Source organism: Hylobates moloch, unplaced genomic scaffold (assembly GCF_009828535.3).
Source record: "Hylobates moloch isolate HMO894 unplaced genomic scaffold, HMol_V3 SCAFFOLD_168, whole genome shotgun sequence".
Taxonomy (NCBI): Eukaryota; Metazoa; Chordata; class Mammalia; order Primates; family Hylobatidae; genus Hylobates; species Hylobates moloch.
Genome location: NW_026652443.1, coordinates 14714 through 26183, shown reverse-complemented (window position 1 = coordinate 26183; position 11470 = coordinate 14714). Strand labels below are relative to the sequence as shown.

Sequence of the window (11470 nt, the reverse complement as noted above, 5' to 3'; positions counted from 1 at the left end):
CTCCTTTCCCCTCTCTGGGCCTTTTAACACTTCCACATAAAGGAAGCCAGGACAGCAGCAGTGTCTTGAGCAGTCGGTGGAAGGTGGTGTTAATGGGCTGCAGCCCCCAGCTGTGCTCTTCGCAGGACTCTGATCTTTAGTGGCCGGAATGTTGTTAGCATTAGGTTCAGTTGAGAGTGACAGAAACCCCAAGCAACAGTGGCCTTAACAAGGTGCACATTTTTTTAGATGGAGTCTCACTCTGTTACCCAGGCTGGAGTGCAGTGGCGCTATCTCGGCTCACTGCAACCTCTGCCTGCCGAGTTCAAGCGATTCTCCTGCCTCAGCCTCCTGAGGAGCTGGGACTACAGGTGCCCGCCACCACGCCCAGCTAATTTTTGCAGTTTTAGTAGAGACGGGGTTTCACCGTATTGGTCAGGCTGGTCTTGAACTCCTGACCTCAGGTGATCCACCTGCCTTGGCCTCCCAAAGTGCTGGGATTACAGATGTGAGCCACTGCGCCCAGCCAGAACACGCTTATTTCTATTTTATATGGATAAAGTCTTAAGGTAGGCATCCCAAAGCTATTAGGGTGGTTCCGCAATCATCAAGGACCTATCTTGTTGCTCGACCACCCTCACCACATGGCATCTTCTTCGTGGTCCAACATGGTTGCTTGAGCTCCAGCCATTACATCCTCATCGTAGCCATTCAGTAGGAGAAAGGGAGTAAGTTGCTTCTGTTTCGGGATTGTCTCTCAAAGCTGCAAGGAACATTTCTCTTGCAAACTGTTGGCGACAGGGTATAGTGACAGCACATGTCATTGTAAAGGGGGCTGGGAAGTGTAGTCTTGATCCTGGCTGGCTGTGTCACCGCTGATACGTAGTGGTTCTACTACTAAGGAAGGAGGGGAGAACAACTACCAAGGCACAGCTAGCAGGCTCTGCCACAATGCCTGAGTTTCAGATCTTCCAGGCAGAAAAACCCCTGCCCTCATGGAGTGCCCGCTGGAAAGGGACCGACTTCAGGCCACTTCCCGAGCCGCACTTCTCGGCAAATCCTAGAAGCAGCAGCCAGGCTGCGCAGGGCCGCTTCCTGAGCAAGCGCGTGAGTCACACAAGCGGCCTTTGTTAGCTCAGCCAGCTCTCCTGGAAGTCCTTCTCCCAGAGCCGAGGGCCCCTTCCAGCTCTTCCTGTGCCTGAGGCATCGTCAGGCGGTGCTGCCCGGAGAGGACGCTGTGCGGCAGTGGGCCCACCCGCTCAGCCCTCGTGAACAACATTGCCTGGTGCTCCCCGGGTTGGGACCCGAGCCTTCGGGGCTTCTGGGGCTGGGCGGGCACCGCGGGGAACAAAGAAGCATTCCTGAGCCTGAGCCACACGGCTCCAGGCCGACTCCCTGGAGTCTTGGAGAGGCTTGTCTTGAATGCCTGGCTTTTTGTTTGAGAAAGAAAAGTGTTTTCCAAAGTCCCCAGGCTTCCTCTTGCATAGAAATCACAGGGCTCCGAGAAGCCACAGAGTGGGGTGGGAGCACAGGGCAGTGAGGCCGCCCTGTCGCAGGGGACAGTGAGAAGGTGCAAGGCGGGGTCTGGGGGCACAGGTGAAAGGGAAGACACCCCACCTCAGCCCTCCATGGCTGTGGCCTCTGCTGGGACTGGGCGCTGGGAGATGGGCTGTGGCTCCTGCCTGGAATCCTACGAGGGGCGTCTGGCAGGCCTGGCCGGGTGCAGTGCAGTAGACACGGCAGTGGGCCTTCAGACACGGTTGGGGTGCGAGGGGGACCTGGGGCTGAGGTGGGGGCTCAGAGCAGGGCATCCATCAGAGGGGACAGACTGGGCCAGAAGGGGTCTCTGTGTCTCGCCCGAGTCAAGAGACTAGACTCTGAGTTCCTGCCGCCCTGGACACCCCTGCAGTAGAGCTGCTGAAGGCAGAGGCTGGTGATCCTGGCGAGACCAATGATCCCTCTGCAAGGCGGGATGAGGGGGACCATGTGTGAGCGCCCTGTCCCTGCTAGGGGACGACTGGTTTAACAGGATGTAGGTAGTTTCTTTAAAGAGGCCACGTTTTGGGCAAGTATGGGCAGTCCTGAATGAATTCAGACCCTCCTCTGGGTCTGCCCCAGGAGCCCAGGTCCCACCTGAAGCCCGAGGCCCGGGGCTGAGCTGGGAGTGTTCGTGCAGACAGAACTGGAGGCCAGTGAAAGGCAGCAGGGAGCAGGGCGGGCAGGAGGGAGGCAGACAGGTGTCCTCTCAGCGTGGGGCTGGGAGCAGGATGGCAGGGCCCAGCAGGGCTGCATGGAAAACTGTCATGGCCCTTTAGGGGAAAGAAAGGGGAGAGAGAGGGACAGTGTGTGGGTGTGCCCACAGGAGAGGCTGGGCCCACAGGGTTTTGCTTGGCAGCGGCAAGGCAGTGGGTGGGGCCAGGATTCCGTGCTTTCAGCAAGTCCCCCAGGTGGCTCATTTGTGGTCAGTGTTTTGTCCGCCTTTGTGGGCAGGTGTGGGGCCAGGCCTGGCTCCCCCGATGCAGCTGGATCCTCACAGCAGCCTTCCCATTTCTTCCTCTATATACCATTTTCAGTTTTGAGTCTGTTGCCAGGTTGGAATGCAGTGGCATGATCTTGGCTCAGTGCAACCTCCGCCTCCTGGGTTCAAGTGATTCTCCTGCCTCAGACTCCCGAGTAGCTGGTATGACAGGCACCCGCCACCACTCCTGGCTAATTTTTTATATTTTTAGTAGAGATGGGGTTTTGCCATGTTGGCCAGGCTGGTTTCAAACTGTTGGCCTCAGGTGACCCGCCTGCCTCGGCCTCCCAAAGTGCTGAGATTACAGGCGGGAGCCACTGCACCTGGCCCAGGCTTCCCATTTCACAGAGAAGGAAATGGAGGCACAGGCGCAAACAGCAGCCAGCGGTCCACTTGGAACCCAAGACCTCATCTGACAAAGCGACTCCTGCAGGTTTCTCTGCTGCTGCTACACGTCAGGGGAGTCAGACCCTGGCTTTCCCCGCAGGGGTGTCCTTGGAGCCCTGAGGTGAGGCCCTCCTAGGAAGGTGTCCTCATGTCATGTATACACTGTGTGCCCCCTGAGTCCTCCTAGTCTGGAAGCTCCCCGAGTCCAGGTGTACACTCCCGGGAGAGGACTTGGGGCTCCCACCTTTGCGAGGGTGGCCCGAGGATGGACTCCTCTCTGTGCCACAATGAAGGGGACTGGGGCCCCAAGCCAGGCACCTGGGAGACCACACCTAGGTAGGGGTAGTTGGGGCCCAGCTTCCCCGAGGAAGAGAATCCAGCGCTGTGTGCAGAGGTGCCCCCAGCTAAGCAGGGTGTGAGGACTGATGCTGGCCTGATGGCTTTGGCATGAAGCCCAAGGGGAGCAGTGGGGAGCAGGCCCAGCAGGCCCATCCAGGGACAGGGCCGTGGCTGGCCATGGCTGGAGCATCCAGTGTGAAGACAGAACGCCGGGGTGGGAGGGATGAGGCATGTGGCGCTGGCCACGAGGCTGGGTGGTGGAGGAGCTGCCTTTGTCCAAACCCAGAGGCCCGGGAGCAAGGACAGATGCGGGTTTCCTTGGCACGATAGAAGGGGGCAGGGGACATCGGAGGATCGGGTGAGCCTGATGCTCACAGTGGGGACTCTGTGGCAGTGGGCAGGAAGTGGAGATGAGGGCTGGGCAGGGGGCAGGCCTGAGCCTCCTGGGTCTTTGGCTCAGGTGGACTTTATTTATTTATTTATTGAGAGAGTCTTGCTCTGTTGCCCAGGCTGGAGTGCAGTGGCATGATCTTGGCTCACTGCAACTCCTGCCACCCAGGTTCAAGCGATTCTCCTGCCTCAGCCTCTCCAGTAGCTAGGATTACAGGAGCGCATCACCACACCCGGCTGTATATTTTTGGTTAGAGACAGGGTTTTACCATGTTGGCCAGACTGGTCTCGAACTCCTGACCTCAAGTGATCTGCCTGCCTTGGCCTCCCAAAATGCTGGGATTACAGGCGTGAGCCACCACACCTGGCCTCAGGTGGACTTTTAATAAAGTGGCCTTTGGCCAGGTGACAGAATGAGGTGTTTCTGTCCCGGGAGAAGACTTGGGGCAGTGCTGAAAAAAAAAAAAAAAAAAAAAAAAGGTGGCCTTCAACTCTAAAGAGAAGTAGGAAGAGAAAAACCCCCTTTTTGAGTGAGGTATTTTCAGGTCTGATTTCACCTTTGATCATGACACTGGCCCTACAGAGCCCAGTGGTACTATCAGAAAGTGGAGGAAGCTTCCATCATGGCTCCCCCAAGGGAGGAGCCAGGCTGAGGGCTGGTCCACACCCCAAATAAACCTCCACGTGAAGTGTCCGGGAAGGACCCGGGAGTTCCTCTTGGCATCTGGCCTCTGCTCCTCCCTTCCGCACTCTACCTAGGCGTGAGCAGGTGTGTTGACGTGGAGTCTGAGACTGGGGTTTTAAGAAGGCAGCTACATTGACTCCTGTCCTACTTGTGCCGTGACCCTCCCAGAAACACCTTGGTGACCTTTGTCACTGGGATGGTGGCGGGTACAAGCCGTGACCCTCCCAGAAACACCCCAGTGACCTTTGTCACTGGGATGGTGGCAGGTACCAGCTGGCAGGTGACCACTATGGCTGGGTTTCCCCAGGGGCCGTGGGGAGGCTGGACTTCCCTCATCCAGGGAACAGAGCCACAGGTCACCTGGGCTGACGGAAGGTGCCTCGCCCAAGGGCCTTCCTGCCCAATTTCACCAAATCTGACTACTAGGAAAATGACATCTGCAGACTTTTTTTTTTTTTTTGAGGAATCTTGCTCTGTCGCCCATGCTGGAATGCAGTGGTGCAATCTCGGCTCACTGCAAGCTCCACCTCCCGGGTTCACGCCATTCTCCTGCCTCAGCCTCCTGAGCAGCTGAGGCTACAGGCGCCCACCACCACGCCCGGCTAATTTTTTGTATTTTTAATAGAGACGGGGTTTCACTGCGTTAGCCAGGATGGTCTCGATATCCTGACCTCGTGATCCGCCTGCCTCGGCCTCCCAAAGTGCTGGGATTACAGGTGTGAGCCACCGCGCCCGGCCAACATCAGCAGACCTTTTAAGACAACTGGTCTGTATTAGTCAAATATGTCAATCCTAAGAAAAATCGAAAAAAGAAGGGGTGCCTGGGACTCTCTCCTCCATTCAAGGAGACAGGAGAGGTCCATGGAGCACCGTGTGGTCCTGGGGCTACGAAATGCTCTGAAGACATCTCTAGGACAACTGGAAGATCTGGATATTGGAAAATATTGTATTGTTATAAAACTGGGGGGGGGGGGGGCTGGGATAACAGGGTTGAGTTTTGTGGCAGAACGTCCTTAGGATACACGAGCCGATGTATTTAGGAGTGCAGTATTCTGATGATCACAACCTACTTTCAGATGTTTCAGAAAAGCGTGTGCGTGTATGAGAAAGTGTGGGCACAGGATAAGAGAAGGTGAAAAATTTAGGCCAAGAGCATGTGGGTGTCCATGAACTATTCCTCCACTCTCTGTCATCTGAAATCTTTCAAAATTTCAAAAGACAAGGAGGGAAGAGGTTAATGAGAATGTAACTCAGTGGCACCTGCCTCCCTCTCAACTGGTGTCATCTTCCCAAATACTATCACTAATGATTAATAAATGGTTACTCTTTATGGTGATGACAAAGTCCCATTTTTTCTTTCAGAATGCCTTACTTAATGGGACTTTCCTCACTGAGCCTCCTGCTCCTGTGCAAAGCACCCCACCCTTGGGACTCGGTGTGAGACCCCACTGGGAGGGGCAGCTATGGCCGCAGAGACCACAGCACACCCGTCACTCCTTGTCAGGGTTTATTTCATCGGCTAACATTCATTCTCGACCTAGACAAAAACAATTAGATGATTATGACTTGCTTTTCCATCATCAACTCATTTTTTTTGTATGAATAACCAAAAAATTTCTTCAACACTTTTTTTTTTTTTAAGAAGAAGCTATAAATAAATAAAGCTTTAAACGATCCTGGGTTCAAGTTAAACAGTTCCAGTTCCCGAAAAGTTCACAGCCTTGTTTTGTGGGCAGTTCTGCTGTTCCTGGCTTCCCCCTCCAGGAGGGGATGTTTGCAGGTTTGGGGGTCCTGGAGACTAAGCTGTTAGCTCCACTGCCTGCCTGCTTCCGTCCTCGCAGCCCTGGGAGGGCCCCGGGTGGACAGAGTCCTTACAATTTAGGAGATGCTGCTGGCAAAGGAACCGTTGACCCAACGCAGGTGGCCTGAATGGGAAGTGCCAGGCTGGACACTTGGGGGCTGAGGGCACTGCCAGCTGCCGCCACCTCTGGACACCTCAGCCCAGCGCTGGCCCGAGAGGAGACTGCTTTCCAAATGCAGCGAAGAGACTGAGACAAGACCCGTGCTTCCGTGTCAATCGGGATGCGGGGCATAAGTTAACACATTCCAATACGTACAAAACAACCTGCGCTCAGGCCTGCGCACCCAGGAAGCCCATGGCGAAGGTGAGGCCACCTGAGCCAGGCCTCTGGCTGGGTGTCCACCTCCTGCCAGGAGGTCAAGGTGCCTCACGTGTCTTGTGCAAGACCTCACGATCCCCTGAACACATTCCTCCTCCTCCAAGGAGTGCACCCACCCCAATGTTGAGTGTCCGAGCAGATTCCCATTGACCCTGGCCTCCCTTTGAAAGAGCCACACCACTAAATCCCCTTGGCACTCGCTTCCTTAGTGTGATGCATCCACCCAGGGAGGTGGCCCTGTGTGGCGCTGGCACGCTGTCCACCCTGCCCTGTTGACCACCCTGTCCTTGGACCCCAAAGTAAAATGGGGCCAGTGTAGGAGGCCTGAGGGTGGGGCCCTTATGCCAGACCTTCAGGAGTAGCAACCTCATCTGACCCCAGCTTCGCCTTCCTGTGCTGCAGAAGGCGCTTGCTCCCAAGACTATGGTGACCCACGTCTCCACCCCATGGTGGGGCAACTGTGGTGGCTGAGTGGAAGCTGGGGCAGGAGAGAGGACCCCCGCCAACCCCAGCCAGGCGGCCTGAGCACACCAATCTGCTCTCTGGGGGATCCAGGGTGCCTGTGTGGGCCCTCCTAGAGACACCAGCTTGGCCTCCTAGGGCATAAGGAATGGGGACAGGGCACAGTGCACGTGCTTACAACGGATATGCAACATGGCTTTTAGTAGGGCCATTGCAGCCAGTGGGGAAACCTGCGGGGCTGCTGGGAACAGAGCATGGCCAGCCTTTTGCCAGGGGGTGGGGAGCATGGGGAAATCCAAGGAGAGCCAGGGTGGGGAGGGCTGAGTGTCTGTTGTCAGGGAGGCCACCTACAGCTGTTTTGCCAAGGCTAGTTGAGAATCTGAAAGCTCAAGTCCCCATTCCTGGCCATCCAGAGTCACTGTGGTCCGAGGGTATGGCTCCTGGGCAGGGGCTACGGTCCCATGCTCCAGCCGATGGAAGCCTGATGAACTTAATCCGCACACTGGTGGGAGCAGTGGTATTTGAGCTCTTGAGTACGTGTCTCGGTGATGGGGCTGGGACAGCCTGCTAGCAAATCCCAGTGGGTCAGAAAGGAGAACAGAGGCAGGGGAGCCCTCGGTCCCCAGCCCTTCCAGTCTGAGCCAGGCATGCCTGGATGGTCACCTCCAAAGGCCAGCCGGGGACTCACGCACAAGTGGCAGCATCCCTGGCCAAAGCCTCCCCACTCCTGGGCTGCCAGTCGGCCCACGGAAGGCTGGCAATGCAGCTCGGGCCCACTACCCAAACCCCTCCTTGGTCTGAGGACTGTAGGGAGTGGGTGGGGCCTGAACATCAGCTTTGGCCTCCTGACCCAAAGCATGAAGCAGGACCACGGGCCAGAGAGGCGAGTAGGCTTCTTGGGGGCTGGACTCGAGTCTTCTCTGCCTCAGATGGGGTGGGCCCTGACCTTGAGGGAGCTACAGATGGGTGAGCTGGGGGCTCCCCAGGCCTTGGGACATTGGGGGCAGCCAGGAGGGGAGGGGCTATGGGATGGCCTGGAGCTGGGGCAGTTGCCAGAAGCTGGTCTCACTCCTAGTAGCCCGGACAGAGGAGCTAAGAGCGAGTGCTGTGTGCATAGTTGGTGAGGGACACACTCCCGGCCTGGCAGGTCCACTTTCCGCTGTCCTCGTCTCTTGTGCAAACCTTCAGTTTTCGTGATAAATCCAAGGGGGCCAGGACAGCAGGCACAACACCTGCTCTGGAGGCCCTGCCCTGACCATGGCATCCTTCGAGCACGCTTTCCTCTCACCCACTGGGCTGCACCTGTTGATTCCTCAAGCCCTCATCCCCACCCAGCCCCACTACGTCCCTGCTCTGTTTTTTTTTTTCAGGACGCAGCTACCACTGTGGAGCAGGTTTGGGATGCTCTTCCCATGACAGTCTTGGGTGGACCTGTCATCTGTCCTGTTCTATCCCCCACACCCCCCAAGAGGCCTCCCCGCCACTACCACTTCTCAATGATGTGGCTCATGTAGTCCTCGGTGGGCACGCGGCCCGGCTCGTCGGCGTCCTCCCGCGGCAGCGCCTCCTTGGCCCGGTGCAGCAAGCGCTCCTCGCGGCTCCTCAGGCGCTGTTCCCTGCGCTCCAGCTGCCGCTTGTACTGGTAGCGCTGCTGGAAGAGGTCCTTGGCGTAGTCATACAGCTGCATGTCCAGGTCGTTGAGCTCCTCGATGCGCCGGATGGTGTCCTCATCCACCTCCACGCCGCCCGCCCGCGTGCTGTTGTACTGCATGAAGGGCCGGATGAACTTGAGGTTGAACGTCCGCTCGAACAGGTACTGCGTCTTGCGCTGGAACTCGGTCAGGCCGAAGAAGGCCATGCCCCGCAGGTTCTTCTTGGCGCTCTCGAGCAGCAGCTGGGCCCGCTTGCCCTCGGGGATGAAGGACAGGTTGTAGCAGCCCACCAGGCTCAGGTCGGCCAGCATGCGCACCTGGCGGTTGTTGGCCAGGTTGTACGGGCAGTCCATGAACTCCTGCAGCGTGCAGCCCGACCAGTCCGTGCCCTCATAGCAGGGCGGCAGCTCCTCAGGTGTGGGAGTGCGCCCGTCACACATGTGCAACGACGTCTTCCACGTGGCACCCCTCTGCACATGCCGCCACTCGCTCAGGTAGCGGGACACGGGGTCTCGTAGCAGGGTGATGTAGTAGAACTTCCTGCAAGGAGACGGGGAGAGGAGGTGAGGGCTGTGACGCAGCATGAGGGGGGCTACCAGGGCTGCTATGAGTCAAAGTTCCCACTACAGGAGTTTGGGCTTCACCTCTGATGCCAACCAACTCTTGCATTTAGCTCTCAAACAGCCGTTTCAAAACCTGGTATCAGAGATGCCAAGGAGCATGCCACAGTCACATGGCTACCCAGGGTGACCACCACAGTGCCCTGCAGCACCTGGCCTGGCTCCTCTGGAGGGACAACCTTGACTTTTTTCTGCTGGTGGGTGGAGCCACCAATACCTCATCCAGGGAGGTCCCAGAGCCACAGCTGCCTGAGACCAGCAGTGTTCACCAGCTGTTTACAGCCTGGGCACGGTGCCACCCAAAGAGCTACTCAGCAGGAGCAGAGGGTGGGCAGGGGCCAGGGAGGGGCACCTCCAGTCCCAGTCCCAGGGTCCTGCCAAGGCTTGGTGGTGGGTGGGGGGGCCCAGCGGACCAGCCAGCCCAGGACCCCAGGGGAAGCCATGACTTTACAGTCTCCAACTCTACTTGGCGGGTTGTCCCCCAAGACGCCAACGCATTGCACAGTATGTAACGGTGCGTGCACAAGGGAGAAACGACTCAAGGAAGGCTCCACCTCCCACCCTCCCCTGCGTAGCAGGAGCCCAGCATGAAACATGTCCTTGCCAGGCTTGCTATGATGCTGGACTGGAGGCGTCAAGACACTGGACAGGTGGGTCAAATGTGGTGGTGGCTGTGGATGTGCCTGGTGTGTGTGTGGGGTCAGCCCCGGGGGAGGCTGCAGTCACTCTTAGAGGGCTCCTCCTCCTGGCTCCTGTCCACACTGGGGTGGGTGGGCTTCAGGCCAAGGAGAACCAGGGCCGGGCAGGCAGCCTAGGAGCCCACAGGGCCCCTCACTGCCCGGGGGAGCAGCTCCAGAAGGGCCCTGACCCACCGCCAGGATTCCCCAGATGGCAACATGGAGGTGTACCCACACTGCTCCCCTCCTCCCCTCACACTACCCTGGGCAGGGGCGAGGGTGGGGGGCATGGGGGGACCCTGGGGAGCACAAAGTGCTTCTTGGTGTCCGCTGGCAACTGCCTGATCTGACCACACACCTCCGTGTGAGGGGGAGGCACAGTGCCTGACAGGTGGTGCGGTGCCCCTGCAGGCCACCCCCGCCTATGAGGACATGTCAGAAAGCCCCAGCGGGGGCAGCTCTGAAGCAGGTGAGGTAGCCAGTGATGGCTCCAGGGGCAGGCAGCAAGGCCAGCACTACTGCATGCAGACTGCCGAGGAAGGGACAGGCAGCTGTCATCCGCCCGGTGTTTTCTGTGGCCTGGCAGGCCCAGACCCTGCCCTTGAGGAGCTCCCAGGGGTGGAGGGAGGACCCGGCAGGACTGAGCTGACGACCCCAGGGTCAGGCACAGCCGGTCTCCAGGGGGCAGACAATCTGTGGGCAGCAGGGGCGAGAGCAGGCCTCAGCTTCCCTGCTCTAGGCTCCCACTTCACATGCCCCAAGGCACACCTGGCCCTCCCCGAGCACCCTGCACCCACCGCCTGCCTGGTACCACCCATCCGTGCTGATGGCAGCAGCTCCTGGGCACTCAGGGCCTCAAGGGCCAGAGGGCGGGATCTTCTTCAGGTAACAGGTGAGACAAATGTTTTAGAAACAAAAATGACCAAGGGCCAGGGAGTAAGGGCCCGAGGCGGCTGGGGCAGGCTTCTGTCTCCCGCCTCGGGCTCACGAGGCCCTGACTGCTCAGAAGAGAGGCTATCCATGCCCTTCCTAGCTGACCCTGTGTCCAGGGGAGGCATAGGGCTGCATGGACCTCCGCTCCCCACTCCTGTGGGACCCTGACCAAAACGATGGAGACAGGCCAGTGTGGGGGGTTTCTTCTGAACACAGAAAACCAGTGTGATGTGTCAACCAACAGAGAGGCTTGCCCTCCTAGCCCCAGCCAATGACCCTGTGAGTTACAGCCACAAGGACTCTGACTGGCCCCAAGGGTGACTCTGAGGGCAAGGACACGCTGTGCATGGTGCAGCAGGCCCCGTCCGGGAAGCGCAAATGGCTCAGCTCCTCTCCCATTTTCAGCGCCCCGTGCCCACAGGCGGGTCCTTCAGCCCCAGCCCCACACTCATTCAGGGACCATCCTCTGCAGCCCAAGGCATGCCTCCATCATGAGCTTCTCTGCCCACGGCCCAGAGAGGGTGTGTGACTTGCCCAGGGCCACAGAGTCATGACACTGGCCAGGGTCTGTGCTAGCTGACTGGAAGGCCTGCAGAGCAAGCTGCCCTGTGCCTGGTTAGCAGGAGGGACAGATCCCATCAGAGGCCC

General features: G+C 58.3%; 1 protein-coding gene across 1 annotated transcript; it reads right to left on the bottom strand.

The window, feature by feature from the left end:
• Positions 1-2545: 2545 nt before the first annotated feature.
• Positions 2546-9129, bottom strand: LOC116464089 (heparan-sulfate 6-O-sulfotransferase 1). The gene has a single exon (XM_032754208.2). The coding sequence runs from the start codon at positions 9030-9032 to the stop codon at positions 8424-8426; it is 609 nt and encodes a 202-aa protein (XP_032610099.2). The 5' UTR covers positions 9033-9129; the 3' UTR covers positions 2546-8423.
• Between the last annotated feature and the right edge of the window lie 2341 nt (positions 9130-11470).

What these genes read in the sequence shown, in the direction of transcription:
- LOC116464089 (XM_032754208.2), bottom strand. Translation starts at nt 9,032, where the DNA reads ATGTGTGACGGGCGCACTCCCACACCTGAGGAGCTGCCGCCCTGCTAT.